We start from the raw sequence: 16978 nt of genomic DNA on the forward strand, positions 1-16978 counted from the left end.
GGTTCATTTCACATCTAATTATCAAACTTATATGTGTAGAGTTGCACAGAGTATTGCTTTATCATCCTTTTGCTGTCTCCAGGGGCTGTTATGATATCCCCTGTTTGGCTCCTGATATTGGTAATTCGTGTCTTCTCTCTCTTTTTTTTTTCTGTCAATCTCGCTAGAGGTTTGATAATTTTATTGATCTTACCAAAATGCCGTCTGTTTCTTTGCATCACCTTCAGCCACCCAGGAATCTCCAAATCAGCTACTTCCTTCTTTTCAATTCTTGTCTCTCCATTCTACATTACATAGTTAACATTTTGTTTCATTTGCAATTACCCATTCCAGTGGCCTTTCCTGCTCTCTTCTGTTTCTTGGCAGGCTCTCCATTACTGTTTACCCTCCTTTTCAGCCTGGCTTTTGAAAGGTGACCACATCTTACTGGTATCTCTAGAAAGTTTAATTTTTATCAAGACTGGCTTGTATTTTCATTGCACAAAGCAACTGTGAGTTCTAAGTAGAACCATTAAGGGTACATTGTAGAAAACTTGCCTAATCAAAAATGAAAAGAATTGGGTAACTGTCAACTTAGAAGATATGTGAGTGTACAACACCATGATATACTGGAAAGTATACCACACTTGGCTGTACAGTACTTGGTTCAAGTCCTGGCTCTGCCACTTACAATCTCAAGTATAGGCAAGGTTGCTGTACATTGTTCAGTTTTTCCCAATAAGTAAGGCCTTGTGAAGTCACCAGGTAGATCCAGGAGGATCTTGAAATAGCTCAAAGCTCCCCGAAACTGGCTATGCCTCACTTGTCATCACTTGCAAGTGGCAGAATTGGCTCAGGTTTCTGCCTTTTGGCCTTATTTTCACTCTACCCAGCATGGTCCAGCTAGATGATTCACTGTCACAGGAACAGTCCTCCCTTAACATTGCCATTTCTGTAGCTGTTCTTCTGGAATCTTCTCTACCTAGAAAATTCTCTACAGTTTTCTCTCCCAGTTTGAATTCTTACCACTCTCCAGGACTGGATCAAGTGGCCCTTCCCCAGCTAAGTCTTCTCTGACCATCCCAGCTCAAACTGATGGTCCCTCTGAACTCCAGTAGGAATCACTACCAATGCCATCAACTGAACCCTTCAGTAGCTTTATCTCTGGACATCATAAGGGTTAGGAATGCAGGCTCTTCTCAAGGCACATCTGGGCTTCAATCTTGGCTTTGCCATTTCCTAGATACATGCCATTAGACAACTGACTTCATCTCTCTGAACCTTAGTGACCTCTTCTGCAAAATGAGATCACCTCTGCCTGACAGGGCTGTTGTGAGGATCAAATAAAATGTCTTAAAAGCTATTAAGTTCCAAATAAATATAAAGGATATTTTTAATGTAATAATTAAAAGTCAAGATTAGATGACAAAATATTCATAAAATAATGTTATGATAGGAGAATTAGAAGCGTACCTGGCTGGCTCAGTTGATAGAACATGTGACTCTTGATCTTGGGATCTTTATTTTTTTATTTTATTTATTTATTTATTTATTTATTTATTTATTTATTTATTTATTTATTTATCTTGGGATCTTGACATTGAGCCTCTCATTGCGGATAGAGATTACACAAAAACATTAAAAAAAAACATTATTAGGAGAATTACAAAACTGTAAGTAAAGTAAGAAAGATCCCTGTGTGTGTGTGTGTGTGTGTGTGTGTGTGTGTCTTCACAAATACATATATAAAAAGAGTGGGAAGACATGCTTTATAGAGACGCCTGGGTGGCTCAGCGGTTGAACATCTGCCTTTGGCTCAGGGCATGATCCCAGGTCTGGGGATCGAGTCTTGCTTCAGGCTCCCTGCAGAGGAGCCTGCTTCTCCCTCTGGGTATGTCCCTGCCTCTCTCTCTGTCTTTCATGAATAAATAAATAAAATGTTTTTTTAAAAAAAGAAGATATGCTTTATAATGTTACTCTGATGATGGTTAGCTCTGAGTGATGGCTAATCATTGGTTTTTATTTTCTTTTCTATAATTTTCATTTTTAGGATAAGAATGTAATATGTTTAGAACTAGAAAACATTTTTTAAAAATATTTTATTTATTTATTCATGATAGACATAGAGAGGGAGAGGGGAGGGAGAGGGAGAGAGAGAGAGAGAGAGAGAGAGAGAGAGACAGACACAGGCAGAGGGAGAAGCAGGGTCCATGCAGGGAGCCCGATGTGGGACTTGATCCCAGGACTCCAGGATCATGCCCTGGGTCAAAGGCAGGCGCCAAACCACTGAGCCACCCAGGGATCCCTAGAAAACATTTTCTTAAATGATTTTTATTTGTTTGTTCATGAGAGACACACACAGAGAGAGAGGCACAGACACAGGCAGAGGAAGAAGTAGGCCCCATGCAGGGAGCCCGACGTGGGACTTGATCCCGGGTCTCCAGGATCACACCCTGGGCTGAAGGCAGGCGCTAAACCACTGAGCCACCCGGGCTGCCCATAAAACATTTTTTAAAAAGAAAAATCAAGCGTGATGATATGTTACATTTAGTTATTCATATATACTCTACCATACTTCATAACGAGTTTAAAGTACCATATAATATAGCAAGGTAAAAATGGAATATAAAACAAAATGAAGCAAAGGAAAAAATGAGGATAGGAAAGATAGTATTAGTGACACTGTTAAACATTTATCATCACCATCTTGTATTTATCTTCTGTGTTTTTTTTTTTAAAGAAAGAATGTGGGGCAGCCTGGGTGGCCCAGCGGTTTAGCTCCGCCTTCAGCCTAGGGCGTGATCCTGGAGACCCAGGATCCGGTCCTGCACTGGGCTCCCTGCATGGAGACTGCTTCTCCTTCTGCCTGTGTCTCTGCCTCTTTCTCTGTCTCTGTGTCTCTCATGAATAAATACAATCTTTTAATAAAAGAAAGAATGTGTTATGATATCTCTTAATCGTGAGTTTAATAGCTAAGATTAACTTTGTAAAAGAAAGCATTTTATCACTCAATGTCATGATGTTAAAATGATGCATAAAAGAAAGAAGAATTTTCTGCCAGTTTTTTTTAAGATTTTATTTATTTATTCATGAGAGTCACAGAGAGAGAGAGAGAGAAGCAGAGACACAGGCAGAGGGAAAAGCAGGCTCCATGCAGGAAGCCCAATGCAGGACTCGATCCCAAGACTCTGGGATCATGCCCTGAGCCAAAAGCAGACCTTCAACCACTGAGCCACCCAGGCATCCCTTTCTGCTAGTTTTTAATGTGTTAGAGATTCTGATTATTTTATTTTTGGCACAGTAGAGGGCCCCAAGAAAGGATGGTTGCTATTATCTATATTATACTTATATAGTAACTTATGAGTTACAAATATATATATATATTTGGTTAGTGTTGGCTTTACGTATCTGTTTTGATTAAGTTGAGGGGAGAGACAAGACTGGAGTAAAGAAACAAGCCTGAATGGAGTGAAGTTCTTACCCTGGGCCTGCCATTCATTAGCTAGGCCTTACCTCCTTAGAAATTGAGGGGGCCTGAACAAGAAGATCTATCTAGAGTTTAGCAAAATTATAGTTTCACTTATTGAGGAATGTACATTTCCATTGATCATTCTATTTAACAATATCTACTGTATGTGAGTTGACCTGTGTAATAAAATGTTCCTCTTAGATTTCTATGACATTAACATAATTTACATGTCTTTCACAGAGAGACCTCTCTCCCCCAAGGCTGTCAAAGGATTTGAAACAACTCCACTTACCAAGAACTATTATACTGTGGTGAGTGTTCAGATCATAACAAAAAAGTTTCTTGACTGTGGAAACTTTTCAGTGGCTGAGCCACTGATGTGTCGAGTAACACTTATGGGAGACTGGGTAAAGTATTGCAAAGGTCTCATGTCAGCTGTGCTACAGTAAAGCTCTTCTGCTTGTAGGCCTCTTACAGATGTCTAGAAGTTTTAGATTCACCATACTGAAAAATTCAAAGATGGTACAGTGATTCTGAGCAAGGCCTATTAAACAGTGCCGAAAGAGAAATTGGTCCATAGGTAGGCATCATGGGGAAATTCAGCAGTAGATATAGCTTTACCAAATATTTAGAAGGTGAATTCCCAAGTTACTCTAAGCAGTAAGTTTTAAGTGATTGCATACTGTGATTTTATTTTAGAATCAACCAATCCATTATGATGTCCTCTGAAATATGATCAACCTTGTGTTCGAGGAGAGCCTGAAGGGAAGACTGCCCTTTGGCAAAAAGCAAGGAATTAAATGGCTCTGGCTTGAACACAGATATGTCAAAATCTATTAGCTATAAATAGGGCATATGCAATATTCAAAATAACTTCTCATTTGAAAAAAAAATCATATTATTCTCAATCTTCTCTCTGCTTTCTTTCGTATCTACTTTCCAGACTTAGCCCAGTCACTAATGAAAAGGTCAAGTCATCATAACCTCTAAGTTTTCCTGTCTGATAGCTTTGTCATCATCCTCCACCTCAGCTGAAATAGTGTCACTTTCCCCCCAATATTGGATGTGCATTTGGACTGCATACTCCTTTCATTTTGTGCATGGATAGTTTTTAAACATCTCTATACATTGCGTTTCAGAAAACAGATTTGCACTCTTCAGTGAATTTGCTCCATAATGATGACATGGGCGGGACGATAGTTGGCATGAAAACTCAGAAAGTAGCTTCATAGGTGACATGGAAAATAATCATAGGGGACAATTTTGTCACTATTTTTCTTCTTACATTTACACTATTTTCCTCTTACATTGGGTTAAAATCTATTACCCAACAGAGCTGGGCTCCCTTCTCCCTTCCTCATGATCATTTCTTTAGCCTCCAGGTGACCCCAGTCATTTAATTTTTAAGACATTATCTATCTATCTATCTATCTATCTATCATCTATTATCTATCTATCTATCTATCTATCTATCTATCTATCTATCTATCTATCATCTATCTATCATCTATTTGAGAGAGAGAGAGAGAGAGCATGCACAGGCCAGGGGAGGGAGGGGTAGAGGGGGTGGGAGAGGGCGAGGGAGAGAATTTCAAGCGGATTCTGCACTGAGTGCAGGGCCCAACAGGGACTCCATCTCACAACCCTAAGATCATGACCTGAGCCCAAACCAAGAGTGTGACACTTAACTGAGCCACCCAGGCACCCTACCTCAGTGATTTAATTTTTTTAAAAGATTTATTCATTATTTTAGAGAGAGAGAGCATGCACACACATACCCATTTGCACAAGTGGGGGGAGGGGCAGAGGGAGAGAGAGAAGTAAATTTCCCAGTAAGCATAGAGCCCGACACAGAGCTTGATCCCATGACCCTGAGATCATGACTTAGGCCAAAATCAAGAATCAGACCCTTAAATGATGGAGCTACCCAGGTGCCCCTCCACAAGTGACTTAATTTTTAAAGAAAAGATGCAGTCAAATGAGGGATGAAAATGCTACCATAGCTTCTTTTCCCTGTGGATTTAGAGTATACCATCGAGCTGCTTTGGAGTTGTCTCTGCTTCTGTGGATTCTACCAATTTATTTATTTATTTTAGTTTTTATTTAAATTCCAGTGAGTTAACATACGGTGTGCTATTAGTTTCAGGTGTACAATTTAGTGATTCAACACTTCTGTACATCAGCTGCTGCTCATCACAAGTGCCCTCCTTAAGCCCAATCATCTGTTTCACCCATCCTCTCCCTGCCCCGCCCGGGGAAGCCTCAGTTTGTTCTCTGTGGTCAAGTCTGTTTCTTGGCTTGCCTCTCTCTCTCTCTTTTTTTACTTTCCTCATTTGTTTTATTTCTTCAGTTTCACATAGGAGTGAAATTAGATGGTACTTGTCTTTCTCTGACTGACGTATTTAACTTAGCATAATTACTCTCCAGCTCTGTCCATGTTGTTGCAAATGAAAAGATTTTATTCTTTTTTTGTGGCTAATATTCCTGTGTTTGTGTGTGTGTGTGTGTGTATCTGAAAAAGTTAAAAATAGAACTACTTTATGATCCAAAACCACACTACTGGTTATTTACCCAAAGAATACAAAAAACACTAATTCAAAGGGATACATGCACCCTTATATTTATAGCAGCATTATTTACAATAGCCAGGGTGTGGAAGCAGCCCAAGTGTGCACTGATGGGTGAATGGATAAAGAAAAGGTGGTATATACATAAATGATTCTACCGATTTAAAATGCCGTTGGGATTATCCAAGGCACATTAACCTCTGTGATTCTTATGGGCCTATGTAAACCATATATATACTTATACACAAATTCTGGATGTCCTGCAGTTTATATCTCCCAGTTCCTATTGGAGTTCATGTGCATTGCTTCTAGTTCCCTGCTGCTATATAAACAGTTCTGCAGTGAAGATCTTATCATAGGACGTTGGCAAAGTATATGAAGATCTATAGAGTAGATTCCTAGAAATTAAATTGTCCAAAGGCCTGAGAACCAGGAGAGCCAATGGTGTAAGTTCTAGTCTGAGGGTAGGAGAAGACTGATGTTTCAGCTCAAGAAGTCAGGCAGAGACAATGATTCTCCTTCCCTCTCCCTTTTTGTTCTATTCGGGCCCTCAACAGATTGGGTGATGCCCACTCACATTGGGGGTGGGCAGTCTGCTTTAATAACTCTACCAATTCAAGGGCTCATGTTACCTGGAAATGCCCTTACAGACACACCCAGAAATAACGTTTAAGCCAGGTACCTTGTGACCCAGTGAGGTTGACATGTAAAATGACATGTAAAATTAACCATCACATCCTAAAAACATGGGCAGGAGACCTCTTGGATTTGCAAATCTGTAGATATCGTGTCCCCCTTTTCAAGTTTCCAAGGGATCATCTTCTGATTCCTGCCCTACTCAGGCTTTGATGCAATTTGGGTAGCACATCTGATTTGAAATGTAACTCGATTTTATGTGCTAGGAGGTATTTAAAAATAAAGAACAACAGCAACAATTGGAACAAGAAAGGAAAATGGTAATGTTGTGAGAGGAGGGTTTTTAATGAGTGACTGTGGTGATCATTTTGCAAGGTGTACTTCTATCAAAATATCAAGTTATATACCTCCAATATATATACTTCTTATTGGTCAGTTGTACCTCAGTAAAACTGAAAAAATAAAGAACAGAGAAAGGAATCCAAGTGGCTTTGTTATCAGGCTTAATTTGCGTTGTGACACTTAGCTCTTAGCACCCATGGCCTCACTGGGAAGGCGGGGCAGATGTGATAGTATAAGGCATGTGGCAGAGATGTCACATTATAAAAGTGTCCTAAGATGGGTTCCTTACACTGTGCTTGAGGTCTTGTGCATCAGAAGCCCCCGGGGAGCTTGTTAAACGTGCAGGTTGTGGGCCCCACACCTGACTTACTCTACCTGAGAATCTCTGGCCACAGAGCTCAGGAAACCTGCAGCCCCTTCCTCACCCCTACCACCCCCCACAGGTGATTCTGAAGCTCACTAAACTGAAGTTGGAGAACCCAGCAAAAAAAAGGTTCAGTGGAAGACGAGACTCAGTCATGTCCAGACCTAGATAAGCAGAGAACAGCTGGAAGGGAATTGGGGCAGTGGGACTATACAGGCACATCCGACCAGGCAGGAATGTGCGAGCCTGCAGTCCCTCCCCTCAGGTCACAGAGTGGATAGAACTCTCTTCTTCACCCATCAGAATGCCCCTGAGAAGGTGCAGTGCTTTATTCACTGCAACCAGTGTGGCACACGGGAAGAATGCTGTCCTTTGTGCTGCCATATGCAGTGATCCGAATATTCAGTTCTGCATGCTAGCATCCATCTGCAGAGGGAGAGATGGTGTCTCCCTACATCCGAACAGGAAAATTCAATCTGTAATGGCCAGCATTATTTTTTTTTCTAGTTTTCTTCTACTTCACTGTTACTTGTGGCAGATGCCTAAAGGGTATGTCTTAAAGAGCCTACACTCAGTAGGAAAGGTGGAGAGTGTGTGGCATGTGACATCACAAAAATCCCAGGAAACCTCCTGTAATATCTGCCCTTACTGCCTGCTTTCTGCTTACTCTATTTTCTCTCTTACTCCTCTATCTGCCCACTTGCTCCCACCCTGAATTTTCTCTATCTTTCTAGTGCTTATCAACTCCTTACCCCCCTCTTTTTAATACTTTATTTTATAGTGCAGTTTGGGGTTTGCAGCAAAATTGAGTGGAAGGTACAGAGAGTTCTCATATACCACCCACAACCACACACATGCACAGCCTCACCCACCACCAGCATCTCTCACCAGAGTAGTGTATTTGTGACAACTGAAGAATCTACACTTTCACATCATGATCATCCAAAGTCCATAGTTTACATTAGGGCTCACTCTTGGTCTTGTATGTTCTTTGGGTTCGGGCAAATGTATAATGGCATATATCATCCATCATTATGTTATCATACAGAGTATTTTCACTGTCCTAAAAATCCACTGTGCACTTTCCCTTTTTAATTTTTTTAAAGATTTTATTTATTCATGAGAGACACAGAGAGAGAGGCAGAGACATAGGCAGAGGGAGAAGGAGGCTCCCCACAGGCAGCCCGATGCGGGACTCAATCCTAGGACCCTGGGATCATGACCTGAGCCAAAGGCAAATGCTCAACCACTGAGCCACCCAGGTACCCGCACCTTCCCTTTTTTAATATACCGACCTAAACTATTTTATCCATCCATCCATTTATTCCTTCTCCGTATCCCTGTACTTTTTTTTTTTACCTACCCATTTCCTGTCTTACTCATCCGTATACAGTTGACCTTTGAACAACTCGGAGGTTAGGGTCGCTGACCCCCTGCATAGTCAAAAAATCCATGTATAACCTTCGACTCCCAAGAACTTTACTGAGACCTTGCTATTTACTGGAAGCTTCACCGATAACATGAAGAGTTGATGAATACATATTTTGCATGTTATATGTGTCATATGCTGCATTCATACAATAAGGTAAGATGGAGAAAAGGAAATGTTATTAAGAAAATCATAAGGAAGAAAAAATACATTTACAGTCCTGTACTGCATTTATTGAAAAGAATTCGTGTATAAGTGGACCTGTGCAGTTCAAACCTGTGTTGTTCAGAGGTCAGCTGTTTCTCTTCCATCTGAAGGCTGGAGGTTAAGGTGGTGACAGCATTTGCATAGTCTGTCAATAGGGAGATAGTGCTGCTTGTTGCATGAAAGCCAGGGACCTGGAGGTGTGAAATCAGTCACTGCATTTGAATGTAAGCAAGGAGGCTCTACTGGCATATAAGTCAAATATGACATAAATACAGGAATAGGTCGCTTTTTTAGGTCCCATAGGACTTTATCAACATGAGCTCATTCTTACGGGCATCATAATTATCTCAGAATTCCTATAATATGACATCTTTGCTTTGAGGTTTCCTGAGGCCATTATAATCCTCTGTGATCATTGGACCTTCCTCTATTTTCAGCCTTTTGTGTTTATGCATTTTCACCTCTTAAAATAATTCCTTCATACTCTGTGACTCCTTCCCTTTGGAAGAAAGAGTTATAAAAATGAACTCACTCTAAAGCCTTCCCAGGAAATGTGGGAAATACATTTTACTGGAGAATCAATAGCCCAGGATAGAGGTACAAAAGGCCTCCACATCTTTTTCTATGGCTTCTCCCCATCTGTCTTATTCTGAATTTAGTCAAAGGTTAATGGAGCAAAAGGATACTCAGTTACCCTTGTGGAGACAGTCAGGGAGGCAAAAGCAATGTCTGGATGCAGTCTATTTTAGCAGTTTGAATGGATTTCATCTCGATCAAACTGTACTGCTCTGAAGTTGGTTGGCTTGCCAAACCCCTTGCCATCTGAGGCCTTCTGTTTGGGAACACATAGCCTTCTCTGTCTGCTTCCCTTTTTATCCTTTTACAGTAGATGCCCTGTGGCCTGCAAAATAAAGAACCAGTATCAGAAGTTCATCAGTTGGTCTTTTGAGATTGAGGAAAGCAATGAAAGTCCAGATGAATTTGGGAAAGAATCCCAAGCATCCACCCAGAAGATTGTTTCTACTAATCAGACCACAGCAAGGGCAGGACTATCTAATACCTTACCGTTCAATTTTTTTTTTGCATTATTTAATGAAGGATTCATTGACCACCTTTGTCAATTTAGTTTTGTAAAGTTAGCATTCAGCCATACTCAAAACTTATAGTGATATGAGTTAAAACGATTTTTGGTGTAGCTCTCCAGGACTCATTGAGAAGCAGCAGGAGGTGTCTCCTTGCCTTTGTTACCTTTGTGTTCTGTGTGTCCCAAGCTAGTGGGTCCAACAGGAATGGAACTCCTACAAGGTGTCCTGCCTCACCTCACAAATATACCCACTGGAGCAGGACAGTTAGCACCTTTCTTGCAAAATCTTAGTGATTTCTTCTTCTTTTCTTCTCTCTCTCTCTCTCTCTCTCTTTTTGCAAAATCTTAGTGATATCTTTAAAAGAAGCCCCAGATGATAGCATTTGAAAGGAAGATGAAATAATAAAGCTGTTTCAGTGGTGAGAGGGAGGTCGGATTAAAGCAGCATCGTTTTAAAAATCACATTTTTAATGTAAATATGACTGACTTTTCTAATTTAAAAATTCCCTTCAGACAATGAATGACTGGATCTAGTTTGATTTTTTATTTATTTTTTCTTGTTTTCAACAGACATTGCAATTTGGGTAGGGTGGCAGTTATAGGCAACAGCGCTTGAGAGGAAGGTGAGGATGTGGGATGTCTCATTTCCAGACACAGTCTTTTTAGAGAAATGTGAACAAAAGGAGATGATGAGATGACTTCATTCCTTCCTGAACATGAGCAGGAAGGCTTGCCACCATCCTTTTTCCCCTCCCTCAATACAAATTCTATAGAAAAATAAATATTGTTAATAAAGCAGTATGCATATATATGTTTTACCTCTTCCTTAATAAAAGATGATACTGCTGAATTCTGGTGCAGTTCTCTCCATTTCTAAGAATATAAAATGAATATTAGTGCTGAGCATGCATGTAGTTGAGGAGCTGGGGTACTGCATGCTTTGAACAGTGGCCCAGCTGGGCAGAGAGCTCTATGATGGACAAATTTGAGTTTGGAAGGACACTCTCCTGGATAAGGACTTGGAGTCTAAGAGAAAAACCAGAAAGAATTTCTATTAGCAGATGCAAAATGTGTGCTTTGACTTTTTAAAATGGCTTCATTGACATATAATTTACATACCACAAAACTCACCATTTTAAGCTGTATAATTTACTGATTTTTAATAAGTTAACAGTTATGTGACAATCACCAGTCTGATTTTACAATATTTTCATCACCTCATCACTCCAGTTATAAACCCTGTACCCATAGCAGCAATGTCCACAATAGCTGAGCTATAGAAAGAGCCCATGTGTCCATTGACAGATGAGTGGGCAAAGAAGACATGGTATATATACACAATGGAATATTACTCAGCCATCAAAAAGAATGAAATAAATATTGCCATTTGCAATGACATGGGTAGAACTAGAGGGCATTATGCTAAGTAAAGTAAGTCAGTCAAAGAAAGACAAACACCAAATAATTTCATTCATATGTGGGACTTAAGAAACAAAACCGATGAACATTAGGGAAGATAGGGGAAAGTAAAATAAGATGAAATCAGCGAGGGAGACAAACTGTAAGAAATTCTTAACTCTAAAAAAAAAGAAATTCTTAACTCTAGGAAGCAAACTGAGGGTTGACGGGGGGGATAGGGTAACTGGGTGATGGGCATTAAGGAGGGCACTTGATGGAATGAGCACTGAGTGTTTTTTTTAAGATTTTATTTTATTTATTTATTCATGAAAGACACACACAGAGAGAGAGGCAGAGACATAAGCAGAGGGAGAAGCAGGCTGCCTGTGAGGAGCCCAATACAGGACTCAATCCCAGGACCCTGGGAACACAACCTGAGTCAGAGGTAGACACTCAACCACTTAGCCACCCAGGTGCCCCTGAGCACTGGGTGTTATATGCAACTGATGAATCCCTAAATTCTACCTCTGAAGTTATAATACAGTATATGTTAACTAAATTGAATTTAAGTGAAAAAATTTTAAAAGGAAACCCTGTACCTATTAGCAATCACTTCCTCCAGACCTTGACAAGCACTAATCTACTTTCTGTCTCTATGGATTTTGACTATTCTGGACATGTATAAACTGAATCATACAATATTTGTTCCTTTGTGTCTGGCTTCTTTCACTTAGCATATTATTTTCATGGTTCGTTCATGTTGTAGAATTTACCAGTACTTCTTTCTTTCTTTTTTTTTTTAATTTTTTTTTTATTTATTTATGATAGTTACAGAGAGAGAAAGAGAGAGAGGCAGAGACATAGGCAGAGGGAGAAGCAGGCTCCATGCACCGGGAGCCTGATGTGGGATTCGATCCCGGGTCTCCAGGATCGCGCCCTGGGCCAAAGGCAGGCGCCAAACCGCTGTGCCACCCAGGGATCCCCTACTTCTTTCTTTTTATGGCTAACATTCCATTGTATAGATACACTAGGTTATGTTTATCTATTCATCAGTTTATGGACCTTTGAATTATATCCACTTTTTGGTTGTTACTAATATAGCTCTGTGAATGGGGCACCTGGGTGGCTCAGTTGAGCACCTGCCTTTGGCTTGGGTCATGATTCTGGGATCCTGAGATCAAGCACTGAGTCAGGCTCCCTACTCAGTGGAGATCTGCTTCTCCCTCTCTCTCTGCCCCTCTTCCCTGCTTGTGTTCTCTCTCACTCTCAAATAAATAAATCTTAAAAATATAATGCTCTATGAAGATTCACTTGCAGATTTTTGTGTGGACATTTGTTTTCATTTCTCTAGGAATTGAACTGCTGGGTCATAATGTAAAACTATGGCTATTCAAAGCCTTAGCCGACTTTCAAGTAATTATTTTTACTGTTCAGTTGTTAGAGTTTTTTATATATTCTGGATACTAGACCCTTTTCAGATATATGACTTGGAAATATTTCTCCCATCCTGTGGCTTGTCTTTCACTTTCCTGATAATGTCCTCTGACACACAAAAGTTTTTAATTTTATGAATTCCAATTTATGTACTTTTTCTCTTGTTGCTTGTGATTTTGGTGTCAAATCCAAAGTCATGAAGATTTCCTCCTCTATTCTCTTCTAAGAGTTTGATAGTTTTAAGTCTTGAGTCCATTTTAAGTTAATTTTTGTATATATTATAAAGTTGAAGTGCACATTCTTTTGCATATAGCCATCCAGTGGTCCCTGCACCATGTGTTGAAAAGACTGTTTTTTCCCTACTGTATGGTCTTGGTACATTTGTCAAAAATCAGTTGACTATAGGTTTATTTTTGGACTCTCAATTCTACTCCACTGATCTATATATCTATCCTATACCAGTACTAAACTATCTTGTTATTGTAGCTTTGTAGTATGTTTTGGAATTGGGAAGTATACCTTCTACTCTCTTCTTTTCCAAGATTTTAAGAATTTGTGAAGGATTTATATAAATTCTTTCAACTTTTGGTAGCATCAACCAGAAAAGCCATCTCATCCTAGGCTTTAACTTATGGGAATTGTTTTGAATGCTTAATCAATGTCTTTATTTGTTATAGCTGTTGAGACTTTCTTTTTTTTAATTTTTTTTAATTTTTATTTATTTATGATAGTCACAGAGAGAGAGAGAGAAAGGCAGAGACACAGGCAGAGGGAGAAGCAGGCTCCATGCACCGGGAGCCTGACGTGGGATTCGATCCCGGGTCTCCAGGATCGCGCCCTGGGCCAAAGGCAGGCGCTAAACCACTGCGCCACCCAGGGATCCCATCTTTTTTTTAATTTTTAAAAATTTTTTATTTATTTATGATAGTCACAGAGAGAGAGAGAGAGAGTGAGAGAGGCAGAGACACAGGCAGAGGGAGAAGCAGGCTCCATGCACCAGGACCCCGACGTGGGATGCTATCCTGTGTCTCCAGGATCGCGCCCTGGGCCAAAGGCGGGCGCCAAACCGCTGCGCCACCCAGGGATCCCTGTTGAGACTTTCTATTCCTTTTGTGAGTCAGTTTTGGTAGTATTATCTTTCTAGAATTTTTACTTTTTTCAGTGGTTGACCTAGAGTTTGCAATGTATATTTAGAACTAGTCCAAAGATAGTAGTATATTACTTCACAGGTAGTGCGAGTACCTTATAATAACAGAGTATTCCTAATTCCTCTCTCCCATACCTTGTATCTTTGCTATCATTCATTTCAATTATACATAAGCATACTGGGTGTTATAGTATATGTTGGCAAATTGAATTTAAATTTAAAAATAATAAATATGAACACCAATAAAAATAAATTAAAAAAATAAAAATAAAAATAATAAATAAATTTTAAATCATATATGCTTATCTATATGCAAGCATATAAGCATATATCTGTTACATCAATTAATAGTGCAAAAATTTAGAGTTTTTATTTTATCATTACTTATTTCTTCTCTCATACTTTCTTTCCTTATGTAGATCTGGGTCTCTGACCTATAGCATTTTCCTCCTCTCTGAAGAACCTTTTTTGAAACATTTCTTCCAAGGCAGTTCTGTTGGAAACAAATTCCCTCAATCTTTGTATGTCTGAGAAAGCCTTTATTTTTCCTTGAGTTTTAAAAGAAAATTTCACAGGGTACAGAATTCTAGGTTAGTGGGATGTTTTTTTCTCAACACTTTAAATATTTCTCTCCACTGCCCTCTTCTTACATGGTTTCTGAGAATACGTTGGATATAATTCTTATCTTAGCCCCTCTATAGGTAAGCTGGATTTTTATTTCCCTCTGGCTTCTTTTAGGATTTTTTTCTTTATCTTTGCCTTTTCTGTACTTTGAATATGATTATGTGTAGGTGGGTTTGTCTTTGGCATTCATCCTGCCAATTTTCTCTGAGCTTCCTGGAACTGTCATTTAGTGTTTGACATTAATTTGGAAAAATTCTATCATTGTTGTTTCAAGTATTCTGTCCTTTTCTCCCCTTCTTCCTCTTTTGGCATTCTGATTAAACATATGTTATACCACAGTTTGTAGGTATTCTGTTTCTTTTTTTTTTTTGTCTTTTTTTTTTCTGTTTGCTTTTCAGTTTCAAAATCTTCTATCGATATATCTATCCACAAGCTCAGAGATTCTTTTCTTGGTGGTCCAGTGTACTAATGAGCCCATCAAAGGCATTCTTCATTTCTGTTACAGTGTTTTGGATCACTACCATTTCATTTTCATCCTAAGTATTTCTATCTTTCTGCTTACAATACCCATCTGTTCTTGTATGTTGTCTACTTTCATTAGAGCTCTTAGCATATTACTCATAGTCATTCTAAAATCCTAGTCTAATGATTCCAACACTCCTGTCATTCCTGACTGTGGTTTCAGTGTTTTCTCTGTCTCTTCAAACTATGTTTTTTGCCTTTTAGTATGCCTTATAACTTTTTGTTGGAAGCCAAATGTGACGTACTGTGTAAAAGGAATTGCAGTAGTAGGATGGTGAGGTGTGGGGGCTGGGGAGGTTTTCTGAAGTCCGATGATCAAGTCTAAGTCTTTTGGTATGCTTATGTCTCTAGATTGTAAACTTCACCAGTGCTTCCCAGGTTGTTTTACTCTTTTAGGGGGGGACAGGAAGGCTGGAGGGAGCTGGGGTAGGTATTTCCCTTCTTCTTATGAGGTTCGGCTTTGGTAAAGACCTGAAAGGTTAGGCCCTGGTCAAATAGTTTCTCTCTTGTGGGCAGACCTTGTCAGGATGGACAGAATGCTCTGGTGTATTTCCAAAATGGCCACCTTTCCTTTCCCACTTCTGAAGCAGGAGGGAGATTTTCTTCCTATCTTTACTGTGACAGCCTGATAGAGCCACTGGACATATAACAAAAGGTGAGTGTGCTGCTCTGTGACTGGGCTCCCTGGAGGTCTGAATGCTCAGACTTGTCCACCCTGTGCCCCCAGCAGTTCAGTTACAGCTCAAGTTGTCCTGCCCTGCTCCTGATTTCCACAGAGGCCTCTGCTCATGGATTTCTGTGCCAGCAAGTTTTGATTTTGTGTATCTTCCTGTTTGTCTCTCCAGTTTGGGAGGTAGCATTTTCCAATGTGGCCTCAATTCCTTGACAGATATAAGAAAAGTCAAGTGGTTTTTTTTCCCCAGTTAGTTTAGCTATTTACTTATGGTTAGGATGGGGTAATGACATCCACACTGCTTAAATGCTGGACCAGAAACAAGAAGTCCTCTTTCTTCTTTTTCCATATGGACATTTACAGCTATATATTTGTCTGCTTTAACTGCATCCTGTGAGGTTTTTTATGTTGTGTTTTCTTTTTTGTTCATCTCAAGATAGTTGCCAATTTCCTTTGTGGTGCTTCAGCTTTCTATGGGGGGGAGTCATTTCTGTTCTGTCACTGGATTAATTTCAGAGAGTGTCAGTGCCTCCAGGCCCTGAGGTTTATTTACATCTACACCTTTTGACAGTAGTTTCTGAGAATAGGGGAACTGAAAGGAGACATGAGTGACTGGAGAGGGGGGAGTATGACTTAAGCTCTCGCTTTTGAAGCCATGCTGTAGCTTGTGGCCTCTACCCCAGAGATTCTCAACTAGGCCATATCGTCCTTCAGGTGGAATTTGGCAACATCTGGACATGTGTTCGGTTGCCATACTGGATGGAGGAGTGGCGTGCAACTGGCGTCTAGTGAGTAGAGGCTGGGGATGCTGCTCAACACCCCATAATGCACAGGGCAGCCCCTCACAGCAGAGTTGTCTGGTCCAAAATGTCAGTAGTGCTGCCATGGAGAAACCTTTTGTAACACCTTACATTAGCAGGACTGTATCCTGCTCACTAAGCACCCACCTGTGTAGTATCTCAGTCCCTCTTCACAGTGATCCCTGAGGTAGGTGAAATGTCACAATCTGAGGTGAGAGGAGTGAAGCCTTAAAACTGTAGCAACCTGTCAGTTGGTAGCAGAGCCTGGATGACCACCTGCCAGTCTGATTGTTACCCCCAAAG

At 40.0% G+C, this 16978-nt stretch overlaps 1 protein-coding gene across 3 annotated transcripts in view; it reads left to right on the plus strand.

Annotated features, from left to right (window-relative positions):
- The window catches only part of ARHGEF6 (Rac/Cdc42 guanine nucleotide exchange factor 6), a 101730-nt gene that overhangs the window by 41120 nt on the left and 43632 nt on the right, over nt 1-16978 (plus strand). For all 3 annotated transcript variants that reach the window (XM_077889391.1, XM_077889390.1, XM_077889392.1), the window contains one exon: nt 3689-3759. In XM_077889391.1, the coding sequence (XP_077745517.1) occupies nt 3689-3759 (71 nt within the window). The remainder of the gene's footprint in view (nt 1-3688; nt 3760-16978) is intronic.

The sequence above is a fragment of the Canis aureus genome, chromosome X, assembly GCF_053574225.1.
Source record: "Canis aureus isolate CA01 chromosome X, VMU_Caureus_v.1.0, whole genome shotgun sequence".
NCBI lineage: Eukaryota > Metazoa > Chordata > Mammalia > Carnivora > Canidae > Canis > Canis aureus.